The following is a 19,298-nucleotide window of genomic DNA, read 5'->3' on the forward strand; positions in this document are numbered from 1 at the left end:
CTTCATGGTGTTGTTGCTTCCAATATTCTCTTAGACAACCCCTGAGGCCGTCACAGAGCAGCTGTATTTGTACTGACATTAGATTACACACAGGTGCACTCTATTTAGTCATTAGCACTCATCAGGCAATGTCTATGGGCAACTGACTGCACTCAGACCAAAGGGGGCTGAATAATTACGCACACCCCACTTTGCAGTTATTTATTTGTAAAAAATGTTTGGAATCATGTATGATTTTCGTTCCACTTCTCACGTGTACACCACTTTGTATTGGTCTTTCACGTGGAATTCCAATGAAAATGATTCATGTTTGTGGCTGTACTGTGACAAAATTTGGAAAAGTTCAAGGGGGCCGAATACCTTTGCAAGCCACTGTATTATCAACTTTTTCCTTATTTTTGTGTGAACCATTAGCTTTGAATTTCACTAAAATGTTGAAAAGGAAGACACTTGGATTGTGTGATGGCAAACAATATTACAAGAATGCTTGTCTGTTAGCTGCATTTCAACTGTTTTGAACTATTTAGAAATCAAACCCTCAAAACGCAGCTACACATGACATTGTAAAATCTATATCTATATATATCTATCTATATATATATATATATATACACTGTAATTCACTAAGGCAAGACAACCATAGAAAGCATGTCGGAAGGGGTGTGGATTCACTGAGCCGCCGACAAGACAGACACCTATGGCGCACGCAGGAAGTAGCCACGCCCACCAACTCCTGGCACCTCCGAGCCACGTTGACTGTTCATAGAGGCATGTTTCTCGCGGAGGTGAATCGCCATATGCAGCGTGTAAAAAGGTTTGCAAGGGGTATCCAATGGGATCCTTAAAACAATCCTTTCCGACTGAGGTTAAAACACAATGAAGTAAGCAGTCTTTAAAAACCGAGTTTTTGGTTACGTCGCACGACCGTGTGCACCATAGCAAACTGTTTTACACGCTACATAAAGCAATTCGCATCCGCGACAAACATGCATCTTCTTCAGTCATGGACAATTATATGTTGCTCTCTCCAGAGTTCCATCTTTTAATTCACTTTCTGTTGTATCCTCAAACCCTCCCTTTTTAGACAACTGTGTCTTTCCAGAAGTGTTCAACCATCAATAAACTATTATGTGGCATTTGTTATGCCGCGGCTTCACTATTGTGTTGTGTTTTGCTCTCTCCAGAGTTCCATCTTTTCATTAACTTACTGTTGTATTCTTACACCAACCCATTTTAGACAACCATGTCTTTCCAGAAGTGTTTAGCATTCAATTAATAATTATGCATGAGATTGAGCGTGTGTCTACCCAGCGCAGAGAGACATGGGTAAACTGTTGAACCCCATTCGGGCTGCAAATCGTGCAATTCCCACTAAGTGCGACTCATACCCTCCCACTGGTTGCGTTCCTACCCTTTGTGCACACACCCCTCCCACCTCGCTACTACTGTGGTCGAGTGTCTTGGTGGATTATATATAGAAAAGCAGCCAAAACTGCACAGAGCAATGAAACATCTACGTGAATCACATGTGCATCTGGACTGTGCACAGACGACGACGACTCAAGTGACGAGTTGGAGGGGGGCACATGAGCGGGCAGTGCATGCTGAACGACATATCAGCAGACTAGCATAATGGAGGGAGCCGAGTGGACGTCCTTCTACTCACCTGCCGTTCCACACGTGCCTGAGCGCAGTGCACTCGCATCCCTCCATCTGGCAGGACAAGGCACTATGGCGGTCCGTCAGTTTTCAGTCAAGGACGATTGTGTGTTGGTTCGTTCCGTGCATTGCTACAATGTTGCTCTTCTTACTGATTTATTACATTACCGAATATTTAAAATGTTAATTTTCTCCCTGTGCTTAAAAATCATTAAAAAAAAAAAATCGGCCTGATTATGCAGCGTATGGTACGCCGCGGGTTGGCTAGTACTTTTAAAAAGCATCATTTAATGTAGCCTACTAATGCATTTAATTGCATTTTATTATCACTATTACTGCTGTATAACACAAATTAAAAATATTTCTTACACAATAATGGGACAGCAGACTCTTTGTTGAAAAAAAAAAAAACAAACAAAATGTTCCAACTTTCAAATTGGTTAAGTCATTGAACACATTTGAATGTTATTATATGTGCGCATTTTAAACTTTTTTTCCTTTTTTTAAATCTAGCAGTGCAAATTTGTTTCAAACTTAAACATTTATTGAAACAAATTGGAATTTAAAGCACATACAACATTACATCAACAAGTGTATCTTACTTTGTATTATACATAGATTTTTTTATTATTCTTCTAAGTAAAAGTGAAATAATGATATAGCTCGTCATCAATCTGAACTGTACCTTGTAATCAACTCCCCATTTAGGAATGGTTTTCTATGTTGTGTTCTGTGGAGCCTATTTGACTCTGAACTGATTTACAAGTGTTTAAAAGTTAACGGTCAGATAGAAAATGTATTAACTGATTTTATTTATTTAACATAATTCAAAACTAGTGGCAAGTGATTTAGAGTAATGCTCCACAAATAAAATGCAAATAAAATGAGAAGTGATAAGCTGAAAAATAAATGAGACAAACTGCCACAGTGTACTACTAAATACAATGTGTGCAGAATTCAGAAAATTAGCCATTTTCTCCCTAAAATATAGCGTTGCTCATTGGAATCCTGTCATACCCACCTATTTATATGCCCCCTTTAAATAAATATTAGTAATCTATGAAAAGTATTATTTCATAATAAAGCATTAATTTATAATCATAAAACAGCAGCAGAACCAAGAAAAACCCAGAGCATTATAAAGGAAAAGAATTACACATTTAGAGAATTTTTACCTTATGCTTGACATTTTCAACTCTTCTTGTATTTCAGATGGAAAAAGCAACCTTTGCATGCTGTTTCCACTAAGGCTGTCTGAAATTATGAATATAAGTGGGCATCGACCTGTTCTTGAAAACTTCCTAAAAGATAAAAAAAAAAATGCTACTAAAATTATGACATGAAATCAGCTATAAAGCTAAAATTGGTAAAATTCTTATATTTACAACTTAAAATGAACTCAAAAGTAAGATTACCTTAGCCCGGCTGTGAATTTGGATAAAAATGGAACCTTTGTGCATCTCCAGAATTTTCTATTATTCAAATTACCCCTGATCTTGCATATTTCAGAAATACTCAGAATATTCAACCTTTACTGGCATCTATGATAACTCTTTAAAAAAAAAAAACTAATTGCATTCCAATACTATAAACATTTGCCATTAAAAGAATGCATAAAATTTAAAAACGGAATTTTTTGTGCTTTTAAAAACATATCAAAGTGCAGCATACTGTAACATTTATTTAAAATAAAGAGTAAGGAACACCAGTTGGTAGCAGATTCAGATAGCTTCATATTAATCTCAATGAAAAATTTGCTTTTGGAGCAAATGACTGCTTTCAATATTAAAACTTGCATACTCCCTTTGCTGATCTGGCAGAACAGCAGCTAGTATTAAATTGGTGCAGAAAAAGTCAGATTTGCTATAGATCAGCATTTCAACATGGCCGAAAGTCTGGGGAGGAAAAAAAAAAAAAAAAAAAAAACACCCCACAGTAAAAAAAAAAAATTATATATATAATGAATGAATTACATGCTTGACTGCAGGGATAGAAAAGTACCCAATATTATATAAATAAATTTAAAAAAAAAATTCACTCCGACACTTGCCACACTACAAACTGAACTGGTTCATAAACAATGGGTGTCTTATACAAAACATACAGTGCATCCCGAAAGTATTCACAGCGCATCACTTTTTCCACATTTTATGTTACAGCCTTATTCCAAAATGGATTAAATTCATTTTTTTCCTCAGAACTCTACACACAACACCCCATAATGACAACGTGAAAAAAGTTTACTTGAGATTTTTACAAATTTATTAAAAAAAAAAATACTGAGAAAGCACATGTACATAAGAATTCACAGCTTTTGCCATGAAACTTAAAATTGAGCTCGGGTGCATCCTGTTTCTCCTGATCATCCTTGAGAGGTTTCTGCAGCTTAAATTGGAGTCCACGTGTGGTAAACTCAGTTGATTAGACATGATTTGGAAAGGCACACACCTGTCTATATAAGGTTCCACAGTTGACAGTTCATATCAGAGCACAAACCAAGCATGAAGTCAAAGGAATTGTCTGCAGACCTACGAGACAGGATTGTCTTGAGGCACAAATCTGGAGAAGGTTACAGAAAAATTTCTGCTGCTTTGAAGGTCCCAATGAGCACAGTGGCCTCCATCATGCGTAAGTGGAAGAAGTTCAAAACCACCAGGACTATTCCTAGTGCTGGCCGGCCATCTAAACTGAGCGATCGAGGGAGAAGGGCCTTAGTCAGGGAGGTGACCAAGAACCCGATGGTGACTCTGTCAGAGCTCCAGAGGTTCTCTGTGGAGAGAGGAGAACCTTCCAGAAGGACAACCATCTCTGCAGCAATCCACCAATCAGGCCTGTATGGTAGAGTGGCCAGATGGAAGCCACTCCTTAGTAAAAGGCGCATGGCAGCCTGCCTGGAGTTTGCAAAAAGGCACCTGAAGGACTCTCAGACCATGAGAAACAAAATTCTCTAGTCTGATGAGACAAAGATTGAACTCTTTGGTGTGAATGCCGGGCGTTATGTTTGGAGGAAACCAGGCACCGTTCATCACCAGGCCAATACCATCCCTACAGTGAAGCATGGTGGTGGCAGCATCATGCTGTGGGGATATTTTTCAGCGGCAGGAACTTGGAGACTATTCAGGATAAAGGGAAAGATAACTGCAGCAATGTACAGAGACATCCTGGATGAAAACCTGCTCCAGAGTGCTCTTGACCTCAGACTGGGGCAACGGTTTATCTTTCAGCAGGACAACAACCCTAAGCACACAGCCAAGATATCAAAGGAGTGGCTTCAGGACAACAATGTGAATGTCCTCGAGTGGCCCAGCCAGAGCCCAGACTTGAATCCGATTGAACATCTCTGGAGAGATCTTAAAATGGCTGTGCACCAACGCTTTCCATCCAACCTGATGGAGCTTGAGAGGTGCTGCAAAGAGGAATGGGTGAAACTGGCCATGGATAGGTGTGCCAAGCTTGTGGCGTCATATTCAAAAAGACTTGAGGCTGTAATTGCTGCCAAAGGTGCATCGACAAAGTATCGAGCAAAGGATGTGAATACATATGTACATTTGATTTCTCAGTTTTTTTTTTTTAATTTTTAATAAATTTGCAAAAACCTCAAACTTTTTTCACGTTGTCATTATGGGGTGTTGTGTGTAGAATTCTGAAGAAAAAATGAATTTAATCCATTTTGGAATAAGACTGTAACATAACAAAATGTGGAAAAAGTGATGCGCTGTGAATACTTTCCGGATGCATTGTATAGGCTACAAAATAAATAACACAATAATATTTTAAAGGAGTTAAGCTGAGGTAAAACGATAAAATAAAATATATTAAAAAAAATAAAAAATACCAGCACATGCAGTGGATCTGAGGACACAAGAAAAAAATGCCACGATGACTTAAATTTGTAGAATTGTAGCAGTTTTTGAATAGTCACCAAAAGGTTTTTTTTTTTTTGTTCATTGTCCAAAAATTAACTCATGATATTTAGATGAACAAATCACTTGGTTTGAGAGTCTACAAAATAATGAATAAATAGCTTCACTGGTTTATCAGTAAAATCTGTTTATCACGTCAGCGATATACATATATTTAAGTAGGATACGGTAATAAACTGATTGTACATGGGGCACTAAAACACAAGTATACAAGCAGTGTTAGCTATACAAAAGGTGTAATTAAAAAATTAAAATAGCCTTATATATATATATATATATTTGATACTTTGGTGTCTGTGTATATGATATCTCTGAATGCTAAGTTATAGTTCTCTTCTTCATAAAGTAGACTCATTTCTCTTTTTAGCCTTGTGTCATAGAAGAGACGTCTAGAGGTTGTTATATTTGCAAAAGGAGGCTCAACTAAGTATTGATGTAATATTTCTGTTGGGGAGCCCAAATTTATGCACCCGTTTAATTTTATGATCCATATTGCATATTTTCTGTTAATCCAATAAACTTAATGTCACTGCTGAAATACTACTGTTTCCAGAAGGCATGTCATATATTAAAAGGAAGTTGCTACTTTGAAAGCTCAGCCAATGAAACAAAAATCCAAAGAATTAAGAGGGGTTCCCAAACTTTTTCGTACGACTGTAATTACACGTGTGGGGGTCGGCACAGTGGCAGAGCAGTAGTGCTGCTGACTCGGAGGGAAGTCACGTCCCTGGTGTTCCCTGCCTGGAGTTTACACTGTGGGAATCCACCAGGAAAACATGCACTCTGGTTTCCTTCCAAGGACATGAAGATTTTGAGATGCTATAATGACGCTTGCGTGCATATGTCTGTGAGCTTGTATTTACCTTGCGATGAGCTGATGCCCTGTCCAGGGATTGTTTCTGTCTCCCACCCGATGCTTGTTGGAATGGGTGCATCCCTGGATTGATGGCAAGGTATCCTCGGAACTTAATGGATGCTTCAGGAAATTCACAATACTACAAAGCCAAATGTTTTCTCACCATGATGATCTCACACTGGCACCGGGTGGAATCTTCCAGATTTATGTAAACTACTTGCACAAGTATATACAGTACAACACTTATGTAGCAGTAGTGTCCACAGGAGCACGCATCACATGAAGTATAAACCCGGTCTTACAGTCTGTTACTGCATGATCTCTAGCCTTATGAGAGTATTATTATTGACATCTTTGTTTGTTTCCTTCATTCTTCTTTAATATTTTAACATAGCTGTAATGTTATATATTCACAGTAAAATCTCTATTATCTGTCACCTGATTAAGCTATCAGTCTCCATTCACCGTCGGGGGTAAAAAGTGCATGCCAGCGCCTATTACTGAACTGCTACTGCTGTGTGGTATGTTGCGAGGTTTGCACATTGGAAAAAACTTTTCCTTGTGCTACCACGTAATGTTTTTATGTAACTGACACTGTGGTGCTGGGTATCTGCAGTTTTAATCACACTTCATAACTTTTCCCTTTTATTATAATTGATCTACAATACATTGTTATGGCTGATAAACATGTGTGTGTTTTTAAATTGTCACAAAATGGTAAAAATGTTTCAAGTATTGTTCCCATTTTGGAAGAACAGTGAACGATAGATAAAGCATGATACCAACAAAACTGAAAAATGTATTGAAAATGGAAACCACTGATGGAAATGTTATTATTTATTAATGTTATTCAGTATTGTTAATTTTTTTTTTTTTAAATATAGTTAAGTTTTGTTAATATATTGTGACGTCCATGCAGCTTGTGATGTGCTGTACAGGTGCAGAAAGGTTGGAATGAATGCTGTAAGTGATGGGATTACGTGAAGGATGAACACACCTCTTAGGAGTTGAGTGACAGGAGAAGCTAGAAGAAAAAGGAAGGTATGGCATAAGTAAGTTTCGAGTAAGGAGTTAGGAGACAATAAGCAGAAGTGTTTGCGATATAGAGAAAAAAAAAGAATGAAAGGAGGTAAACTGAATCGTAGGGAAAGCTTTCTTTCATTGTTTAGGAGGTATGCTCCATAACCCAGATAACAGCATATAAGACAGGGCACATTTGCTACACAACAAAGACTCCAATTAAAACACAGAAAACTCCAATACCTCCGAGTTATATTTGCTTATTACGCTGGTCGTTACATTACATGAATTAATCGTGTTAATATACTTGTATTTGTTTACAAAACAATATTAACGACTATTTACTAAACTAAACTAATCTACTGTACAGCATTTTATGTTATCTGTCTTTTCTCTTATCCCTCACGGCCTTGGTCCTGAACCCTGATTGATAATCAATGTGTTACTGTAGTTTAAAATATTTTGTATAACATTTTAAGGAAAATTTGAATATGTAATAAAGAATTTAAAAAATACAGAATTCCAGTTTCTTTGAAAACATCAGCTAAGTGAAACTTCTGAGGACTACTAACCATGTACTGGTAATTTAAATACAAACTGTAGTATATTAAGTTACTTTCTTTGGGAAACACTAAACACAGGCATCATCCTATTCAATTCAGTCATAGTGACTCAGGTTATATTAAACAGATCACCTTCTGTCCCAGAGTTTAAAAAAACCCATGCACAAATGGTCAGCAAGCATAATGTAAATTTTGAGCGAGAGTGAAACGCATTGTGGCTTTGCGCACAGGTGTTGCTTCACTAGACACAAAAAAGGTAGGGAGAGAGAAGTGGAATCCTCTGATTCAAGACAAGCCTGTACAGACACAGTGATATTGGGACGATAGGGAAGGGGGGTTGAGATTCAGGCCCCTAATCTACTATGCCCACCCAGTGATCTTTTTTATATACACACGTTTAATAGCTTTAAAATGCATATCTTTTGTCTATCATATACAATATAACCCCTGATCAATGTCTCACCATTAAATGAATGTACACGAAAGCCCAAAAGGGACCATAAGACCACCACACCTATTCGGCTAGGTCCAAAGTCTAATATATGGAAAAGTACTTATTACATAATACTTCCGATGCATCTGACTCACTGACGGCACTATAACCTAGGCCCATTGCCTTACAAAATTTCCCTGGAGAAGCTGGGTAACACATTTAGTATAAAATGTGCAATTTCACCATTTGATTTTTAAACAATGTAACACTTTCTGAATTTTTTTAAATATATTTTGTCATTATGTGGTATTGAGTGTAGTTTGGGAAAAATAGTATATTTATCTAGATCTACAACATAATTACAGCAACAAAGTCTGAATACTTTAACCCACTGTATATATACACACACACATACAGTGGGTTAAAGTATTCAGACTTTGTTGCTGTAATTATGTTGTAGATCTAGATAAATATACTATTTTTCCCAAACTACACTAATATATAATATATATATGTGTATATATATATATATATATATATATATATATATATATATATATATATATATATATATATATATATATATATATATATATATATATATATATATATATATATATATATATATATATATATATATATATATATATATATATACACACACACACACACATACATACATACATACAGAGCAAACCCTTTGCACCTTTACAAAGTGACTTCAGAACATTTCTTTAAGAGAAATGCACAACAAAATGTAATGTATTTTTTTCAAAACAAAAACTTCTTAGAAGCAACTACAAAGACAACATATTTCTATAGCTATCTGCAGAGGTTTTTCTTTTTCAATGTTGAATTTCGATCTGACAATTTCCATCAACTTGCACTATGATGCTGGTATTAGAACATTGAACAGCACCAAACACTATGGTATTTAGAGCAGACATTTCTTCCATTTTTTTCTCTCTACTTATATTTACATAATGGAATATTTCAACTCTTACTGTTTTAATACTTCACCTATCAGCAAGTTCTACAGTAAATAAAAACAACAAAATTCAGCATGCCTCTGAATACGTTATTCATCATGCTTTGCCACCCTCTCTCTATTTCAGTAACAAAGGAATTATGACTCAAATATCTAACTAGGTGTTTTTTCTATGGTGAGCAGTAAGTTGGACAATTAAATGCAATACATATCCTGCACGACAGTTTTTTGTTTATCAAATTAGCCTTTATATAGCAAGGATAATCCCATGTAAATATACAGAATATAGAAATCATTTTTGGGATTGAGTACATGGCTCCTAAAACCCACAGTGTTATTGATAAGCATGGATAAGATACTGACACAAAAACTAAAACCGGATTAGAGAGTGGTACATTCCCAGTCTAGTAATCTAAGGGGAAAAAACTTCCTTGGATTGTAATACACTTGCTGTGGCTTCATGAACTTAAAATTATATATTTTTCTGAACAGCCAACCTAAACAGAAAGAGGTAAAAGAGCTAAATATGTGATTTTACACATAAAAACAGAAAAACAGAATTCCTTCAATGTACCATCCAAGGCAATACAAATCTTAAACGTAAAATACAATACAATCGTGGCCAATTGTTTTGAGAATGACACTTTGTCACAAAGTTTGCTGCCTCAGTTTTTATGATAGCAACTTGCATATACTCCAGAAAGTTAGAGTGATCAGATCAATTGCAATTAACTGCAAAGTCCCACTATGCCATGAAAATGATCACCACCAGATGCTGGATTTCCTCCTTCTAATGCTCTGCCAGGCCTTTACTGCAGCAGCTTTCAGTTGCTGTTTGTTTGTGGGCCTTTCTGTCCAAAGTTTAGTCTTAAACAAGTGAAATGCATGCTCAATTGGGTTAAGATCAGGTGACTGACTTGGCCATTCAAGAATTTTTCACTCCTTTGCTTTAATAAACTCCTGGTTTGCTGTATGGTTGTATGTTTTGGGTCATTGTCCATCTGTATCATGAAACACTGCCAATAACTGCATTTAGCTGGATTGGAGCAGACAGTATGTCTCTGAACACCTCAGAATTCATTTGGCTGCTTCCGTCCTGTGTCATATCATCAATAAACACTTGTCCCAGTGCCACTGGCAGCCATGCACGCCCAAGCCATCAAACTGCCTCCACCGTGTTTTACAGATGACATGGTATGCTTTGGATAATGAGCTGTTCCACGCCTTCTCCATACTTTTTTCTTGCCATCATTCTGGTAGAGGTTGATCTTGGTTTCATCTGTCCAAAGAATGTTTTTCCAGAACTGTGCTGGCTTTTTTAGATGTTCTTTAGCAAAGTCCAATCTAGCCTTTCTATTCTTGAGGCTTATGAGTGGCTTGCACCTTGCAGTGCACCCTCTGTATTTACTTTCATGCAGTCTTCTCTTTATGGTAGACTTGGATAGCGATACGCCTACCCCCTGGAGAGGGTTGTTCACTTGGTTGGCTGTTGTGAAGAGGTTTCTCTTCACCATGGAAATGATTCTGCGATCATCCACCACTGTTGTCTTCCGTGGATGTCCAGGTCTTTTTGCGTTGCTGAGTTCACCAGTGCTTGCTTTCTTTCTCAGGATGTACCAAACTGTAGATTTTGCCACTTCTAATATTGTAGCAATCTCTCGGATGGGTTTTTTCTGTTTTCGCAGCTTAAGGATGGCTTCTTTCACCTGCATGGAGAGCTCCTTTGACCACATGTCTGCTCACAGCAAAATCTTCCAAATGCAAGCACCACACCTCAAATCAACTCCAGGCCTTTTATCTGCTTAATTGATAATGACATAACGATAGACTTGCCCACACCTACCTATGAAATAGCCTTTGAGTCAATTGTCCAATTACTTTTGAGCCCCTGAAATGAAGGGATTGTGTTAAAAAAACACTTTAATTGCCTCAAAATTTATGCAATCATTTTGTTCACCCCACTGAATAAAAGCTGAAAGTCTGCACTTCAACTGCATCAGAGTTGTTTCATTTAAAATTCATTGTGGTTACGTACAGAACCAAAATTAGAAAAAAGTTGTCTCTGTCCAAATATTTATGGACCTAACTGTATTATGTGTCTCTGGTTAATAATTCTTCACACAATTAATTATAATTTTCATAATGGGCACTGTTGCTTATAGAGGTTGGCATACAAAGTTAACAGCTGGCATCTAACTTACTCTTTGTAAGTAGACATATTTTAATTAAGTCACATCAGAACATTTATTTAAACTGAAAAATTTTCAGTTTAAAAAAAAAATCCTTATACTTTATAACACACACTCCTAAATCAAGTCTAGTACGCTCTTATGGGAACTTTCTCTAATGTCATTCTGTACCGTTTGTCATATGGCAATGCACCTATGGCCCCCATGTGCATTTAGATTAAGGACAACCATGTTGTTATTTTTAAGAAGAAGAAAGGAAAAGAAAAAACAATGAATGTCATGCTTAAATTCCTTTAAAACACACTTCAATCAATTGAAGATCATGTGGGTTGAAGCCTCTCTCTGCAATACTGGCCCATAAAGTGGAAGTGCGGAAAAAAACTCCAGGGCCCATTCACAATTTAGACTTGGCAGTGAATGTAACCTGCATGCCAGAATACCCAAAAAAGAAGAAAAAATGCCCCACCCCCCCAATTACACAAAGATACAGAAAAAACCTGGAATGCAATTCTAACACAGGGTGCTGCATCTGCAAAGCCTCAAGGTTAACCACGTCCAAGCTGCCAACATCAGGTATAACTACACATAACATTTATAATTTAAAAAATAATTTTCACCTTTACAAAGTTATTTTTCACTGGACAAAATATTTTACATTTCATTTTGTAAGAATTTTGGTCACTATAGGCCATTCCATTGTCAATCTGGCAAAAAGTTGTATGTAATTTTCAAAATTTGGATTTTTGATAAATATGTAGATTAGAAATGCAAACAGAGTGGTATTAATTAAAAATACATTGTCTTACCTAAGAATATCATGTAAATAGGCTGGTTGTCGATAAAACTGATTAGGAATATCCTGAAAGTGAGAAAAAGAAAGAATTTTACATTTAATAAGCTAAATCCATCCATTTTCAAACAAAATACAAAGTCTATCAGAGGGTCATGGGTGGTTAACAGTATAAGGCATGGACCAGCACTGGGTGAAACACTAGTCCACAGAACACACTTATGCTTACACACATACTTGCTCACACCAAGCCAAAATGTCCAAATACATAAGTTTTTGCCAACTTTCATACCATTCTGTCAAGACAATAAAACCTAAAAAAAACTAAAAATGTAATATTTACACTCACTTCCACAAGAATTACTTTCTTGGTTTTATCGTTGGTTTCTCCAGTCAGCTGCAGTTTGTTGTATCTGTTTGCTCGTAATAGAAACTCTTGAAACATATGAGTCTGAGACTCGCTGCTAAAACCACCAGATATGGATTCTTGAGGAAAAACAATTGTGGCAGGTTAGTTTTAAACACAGAAACCATGTCTCAGCTCATTTCCCTTCTCAAATCATATTCCACTTTGGATATACTGTTTTACACTGAAAACTGGAGTTAAAAACAAACTTTAACCTTGCTAGTTTGTAGCATGCTGACTCAAGATGCTGCAGCATAATTTAGATCAAATTGTTAGGTGAAATTAACTTTTTGGGTGAATATTTTCTTTAGTATGGAGAAATAACATCTGCTAATAGTAAGACTGCAATTCGATGACTAAAACAAAATCATCTTTATTTCACTACCTATGACTATTATGACTTCTTCCGATTAGTTTAAACACTAGAATTACCAAATCTTATGAAAAAAAACTAGTAAATCCGTTCTCTGTAAACAGTAGAATGATGAGCTTTACCAAAAAGCTCTACCTTGGTCTCATCTGTCCACAAGACGTTTGCCCAGAAGGACTTTGGCTTCCTCAAGTACATTTTGGCAAACTCCAGTCTGGCTTTTTTATGTCTCTGTGTCAGCAGTGGGGTCCTCCTGGCTCTCCTGCCATAGCATTTCATTTCATTCAGATATCAACAGATAGTTCGAGCTGACACTGTTGCACCAAGTCTGCAGAACAGCTTGAATGCGTTTTGAAGTTGATTGGGGCTGTTTATCCACCATTCGGACTATCCTTTGATGCAGTCTTTTATCAATTTTTCTCTTCCATCCACGTCCAGGGAGATTAGCTACAGTGCCATGTGTTGTGAACTTCTTGATTATGTTGTGCACAGTGGACAAAGGAACATGAAGATCTCTGGAGATGGACTTGTAGCCTTGAGATTGTTGATATTTTTCCACAATTTTTGTTCTCAAGGCCTCAGACAATTCTCTGCTCTTCTTTCTGTTCTCCATGCTTAGTTTGGCACACTCAGACACACAACAGAAAGGTTGAGTCAATTTTTCTCCATTTTAACTGGCTTCAGGTGTGATTGCTATATTGCCAACACCCGTTTCTTGCCACAGGTGAGTTCAAACGAGCATCATATGCTTGAAATAAAACAATTTACCCACAATTTTGAAAAGGTGTCAATTTTGTCTGCCCCATTTTAGGAGTTCTGTGTGACATGATGTCAGATTTGGCTTTTTTTCTTTGTTTTTTGTGTTGTTCCAATGCACATAAAGGAAATAAACATGTGTATACCAAAACATTTGTAACTGCAACAATGTTCTGGGAGAAATGGTGCATTTTCTGGGAAAATTCCAGGGGTGTTGATAATTTCGGCAATGAATGCAAGAAGTAGTTATATGTTACTTATATAAAAGCCAAATCGAATGTTATATACCTTGATTTAATTTACTTATCTTCCTACAGCATAAAGTCACAAGTAAACGGCAGAGCTTCCCGTGTTTGATAGACACAGGCAAGCTGACAAAGTACATGTGTACTGAAGGGACTTCAGCTGGAGGTGGAAGCTCCAGACGCATCCTACGCAACTGTGTTTGAGCATACTCAGGAAAAGATCCCAGTCGCCCCATGGCAGAAAGACTTTCCGAGACTCTTCAGAATGCGAGCGACTTTCCATGCTAGCGTTTAGATCTGGACGGTGCATGTACCCAAAAAAAAAAAAAAGTCCAACTGCATTCTTGTACTATCTCTCGCATACTAAAGTGTCAGCAGGCATTTTTTCGTGGTATTACAAGTGTAATTTGTGAGCATGACCTTGTCGATCAAACAGAGGAAGCTCTGCAGTCTACTTGGGACTTTACGCTGTAGGAAAACAAGTAAACATTCAATTTGGCTTTTATACAAGTAACATAAATAGTTATGTAAAGACCATCACAAAACATAATTACAAACAGGAGTTTGCACAATACGTTGGCGAGCTCTGTAAGCTGTGCTGTTTCTTAGGACAGGTGTGGGGCAGACTGATTGGCAGGATGACACTAGACTTAGTTCTGCATCGAAACAGTGCCATCTTTCGCCTTTACGCCTTGTGCAACTGCATTGTTTTTATATGTGAGTAGACATTTCTTGCGGGGAGGGCTTCAGTTCTTTCTCTGATCTGAGTTCACCTCTGTCATAGCTCATCTTTATTTGATGACAGCGGTGTCAGATCGGGGCAAGCGTGAACGCGACAGAGAATAAAACTGAATTTAAAAAAAAAAATGCTAACCTTTACAAGAACCATACATTCACACCGGCTGTTACAGACTCAAATCAAAAGTAGGTTTTTATTGTACTGTATAATAGTAACAATAAGAGTAGCTCACTACTCAAAACATTTATTTAGGGACACATTAAGACTCTAACCCGGTACCTTCTGAATAGGAGTCAGCCGCTCTTACCGCTGTACTACCAAAGGAGTCAAGATAACAAGCCTCACTAACCCAGTTTCTTTTTCTTTGGTTATAGTCTCAGAAAAAAGTGCACTTGTTCTATTATATTTGTACCTTTTGTGAAAGTGCTTCTTTGATATTTGGACTTCAGTCTTCACAAATTAAACACTAAATACTAAAACATGGAAAATGTTTGTCTTTTAGGTACGTGTTCAACATTACTGTCATCCTACACTTACATAGACGGAACACACATGAAATACATGTGTCCCAAATAAGGATATTTTTTTTTTTGCCTATACAGCTCGAAGTGCCGGACTCCCTGATAAACAAGGCTTCAGTTGGGAGAGGTTTTTGCAGTTTCAACCTTGGGCGGGGAAGAGATGGTATAGCAGGCTGCTTGGGCTTATCGACACAATTACAAGACAAAAAAAAAAAAGTCAGACAGAGATGCGAATGGATTTAAGGTGGGCCGGATTTACAAGTTCTTTTGTAAGCTTTGGTAATTTGGCAATAGTGTTAAGCCTCTACTCACTTTCTTGAACTTGCTCAGCTTTCTTCCTTTTGAAAAAAAGGCTGATGTCTATCACATCAGCATGGCACACTCGCAGAAAACATTTTCTTGTTTAGTAATCTAATTAACACTAGGCCAATTCAATAAGCAATGAAGCAAACAGGAACACAGCAGGACTTATTTGATTAGATTTAATATGAAAACACAAGTAGGAATAAAGGAAGCACCCACAAGAAAACTAATTCTGAAAAATAGGAGTATAGGTGCAAAGTAAATATTACATTTCAGGTTCTCTCACACAATACACACTTGACTCCTTTCATGATGTGGTCTGATATTTGAAACAGTTTGCAATAGCAGATCTGGTGCAAAATAAACTCAAATCCTAAAGCCTAAATTAAGAAGAATGGTACATGGTCAATCTTAACACTAGAATTACCAGAGCCTAAAGAAAAAACTTGTAGATCCTTCCCACCTTAAATCGCTTCTTAAAACCGTTCTCACCTCTCTGCCAGCCTCCTTTGTCCTGTAAATGTGCCGATAAAAACAAACTGCAAGCAGCCGGCTATTCCATCCCCCCCACCGACTCAGAACGTGCACAAACTTCTCCGAGCTCATGCCTCGATTATCTGGGAGTGAAGTGGAGTTTTAGAGTGGAAATAATAGATTGTTATTTGGAACACACGCATTTCGTGTGTGTTCCGTTACTACAGTAATCTGTGTAAACACAATGTTAAAACAGAAACTTTCATATTTTAGTAATAAATGTTACAAAATGTAGACAAACAATAAAATGTGTGAAGCCTGGCAGCCAAAGACCAAATAAACACTTTTATAAAAGGTTAAAGACTTTTACAACAGCTTCAGTAGTGTACTGGTAAGATTTTGTCACTTAAAGTGCAGCAGACTTGCTGTACTTCAAGAGATCAGAGTTTGATTCCCCGCTGGGGAGAAAATTTATTTATTTTTAACCTTCGCCGTTCTGCCTGCCTGAACTCCCTGTCTATCTATATAGCAATAACAGTAATTTTATTATTATATAGAAGCTTTCCTGTCTGCCTATCATATAGTGCCTTTCCTTCCTATCTATATATTTATCCCTTTATCTGTTTTTTATATATCTATTATACAGTGCCTTCCCTGTTTATTTATATATCTAGTGCCTTCTCTGCCTGTCTGTCTGTCTGATTGCATATAGCGCTGAACTTACTGCTCTGTACTATTCTGTACCATTCTGCATGTCCTGGAGTACAAAAGAAACACCACCATACAGCAACATGTGCGAACTGTCAAGATTGAGGAAAAAACACGCGATCACAGATTACAAACCGCAAGCTGAATGAAAGAGACAATATGTATAAACATTATCGCACTAATGCAATATTATTTGAAAACGAACAGCGTCAGATCGGGTTTGAATATGCGCCAGCATCATACACGTCAGCGTGTTTTCAAATATTGCATGTGCTGTACTATTTTAGAATAAAAACATACATTTGATTTCAGTCAGTCTGTAAGAGCCAGTGTAAATGCATGGTAATCGTAAAGGCTAGTTTTTTTTTTTTTAAAATTCAGTTCCATTCTCTCAGTTGCATTCACGATCCCCCACCTCACCATCTGACACTGCTGTTTTCACATAAAGACGCGCTATAGCTCAAATGTGATTTATTTGGAGACGCGCTATAGCTCGAATGTTATTTATATAGGGAAGAAAGTACAATGTCAGAAGCTCATTCAGTGTAATAGGAACCATAGCACAGACAGATGTGTACTTGCACTGCAACAAGTACACATGTCGTAAATGTTGGAAGGGTGTGTGGGAATTGTTAATATTTGAATGTGATGATTTTATATAGCATGGATCGGAAATCAGCAGTTCTTCGCACTGCACCACGCAAGCTGTCGTATCAACCGCCTACTGTAACTTGCTTTATTTTTTCTTCACTTATAGTCTAGAATAAAAGTGCACTTGTTTTGTTATACTTGTACACCAACATATGTTCCTGTGTTTGAGCGACACGGGCATGCTCAAAAAATAGACATGTAATGCGACGAAAAGTGCACGCAGGCACTTCAGTTCGCAAGCATTGGTACGAGAATGCAGTCACAACTATGCTGCAGAGCTATAGCGCATCTTTATGTGAAAACAACATTCTCAGATGTGTTGTGGGTGTAGGGAAGGAAACTGAACACGACAGAGAATGAAAAGTGAATAAAAAAAATAAATAAATACGGAGCACGGACATGCTCAAAAAATACATGTGTAATGCCAAAAAAGTGCATGCAGACAATTTAGCATGCAAGCAAAGGTATGTGCATTCTTGCTCCGATGTAGAAGGGAGCCGAGTTTACCTCTATTACAGCGCGTCTATATGAAAACAGCAGCGTCAGATACGGGGGTGTGGTGTGTTTGGGCTCGTGAACGCGGCTGAAATAATAAAACTGACTAAAAAAAAACAAACAAAACAAAGCTAACCTTTACAAGTATCATAAATTACACTGGCTGTTACACACTGAAATCAAATGTATGTTTTTATTCTAAAATAGTAAGAATAAGAGCAATGTACTTCTCAAAACTAAGTTGTGCGTTATCAAACTCATTACCTTTTGATTACTAGTCAGCAGCTGATACCATTACGCTACCGTGGCAATTGTAATAAGTGTGTGTCAATGTGGCATGCTAAGGCGGCTTTTGTTCTGTAGTTATATTTTTGAATAAAAGCATACTTGTTCTGTTATATTTGTACCTTTTGTGAAAGCATTTCCTTGATATGTGGACTTCAGGCTTCATACGTTATATAGTTTATGCCTACATTTTGTCATTTACTACTACAATATGAAAAAGGTTTCCATTTTAAAAATGTGTTTATACAGATTACTGTAGAAACGGAACACACGTGAAACACGTGCATTCCAAATAATGACCTATTATTTCCACTCTAAAACTCCACTTCACTCCCAGATAATCAATCAAGGCATGAGCTGGGAGAAGTTTGTGCACGTTCTAAGTCGGTGGGGGATGAAATAGCCGGTATAAAAGGCGCTATATAGCGCCCGACCCGGCACAGACCACGCAGAGGCACGTGTACAAAAACACACAGGCTTTATTTTTTCTTCAGCTGTGTGACACGTCTACCCCGTGCCACACAGCCCAAACACAGTCCCAAAGCACAAAACAAAACAAACCAAACCAAACCACAATTCTCCACCTCGCTCCACTACTCCTCCCAGACAAGCTTCGTCTCCTTCCTCCCAACTCTGGCTCACCGAGTGGTGGCGACTGGGCCCTTTTATAGCCCACCTGGAAGCGTTCCAGGTGATTAACCACCAAGTCCTGATTGCACTTCCGGGTGGGGCTGAAAGCTCATCCAGCCGGGCTGTGGGAAGCAGGCAGCTCCCCCTAGCGGCCACGCTGGGCCCCAACCAAGCTGTGGAGGACTCCATCTCCCATGGAGCCCTGCGGGTGGTTGGGGAGTCACCGTCGGCCAGGGAGGCTGCCACCAAGCGTCCCGGGGGAGGTATTGGACTGCCCATGGCGGCTCCACCGGA

General features: G+C 37.7%; 1 protein-coding gene across 2 annotated transcripts in view; it reads right to left on the minus strand.

Annotated features, from left to right (window-relative positions):
* rad17 (RAD17 checkpoint clamp loader component) overlaps positions 1-19,298 on the minus strand; it is a 120,189-nt gene that overhangs the window by 74,887 nt on the left and 26,004 nt on the right. For both annotated transcript variants that reach the window (XM_039759243.1, XM_039759242.1), the window contains exons 6-8: positions 12,771-12,907; positions 12,438-12,490; positions 2,835-2,960 (exon numbers count right to left, since the gene is read on the minus strand). In XM_039759243.1, the coding sequence (XP_039615177.1) occupies positions 2,835-2,960; positions 12,438-12,490; positions 12,771-12,907 (316 nt within the window). The remainder of the gene's footprint in view (positions 1-2,834; positions 2,961-12,437; positions 12,491-12,770; positions 12,908-19,298) is intronic.

The sequence above is a fragment of the Polypterus senegalus genome, chromosome 7 (genome assembly GCF_016835505.1).
Source record: "Polypterus senegalus isolate Bchr_013 chromosome 7, ASM1683550v1, whole genome shotgun sequence".
Classification (NCBI taxonomy): domain Eukaryota; kingdom Metazoa; phylum Chordata; class Cladistia; order Polypteriformes; family Polypteridae; genus Polypterus; species Polypterus senegalus.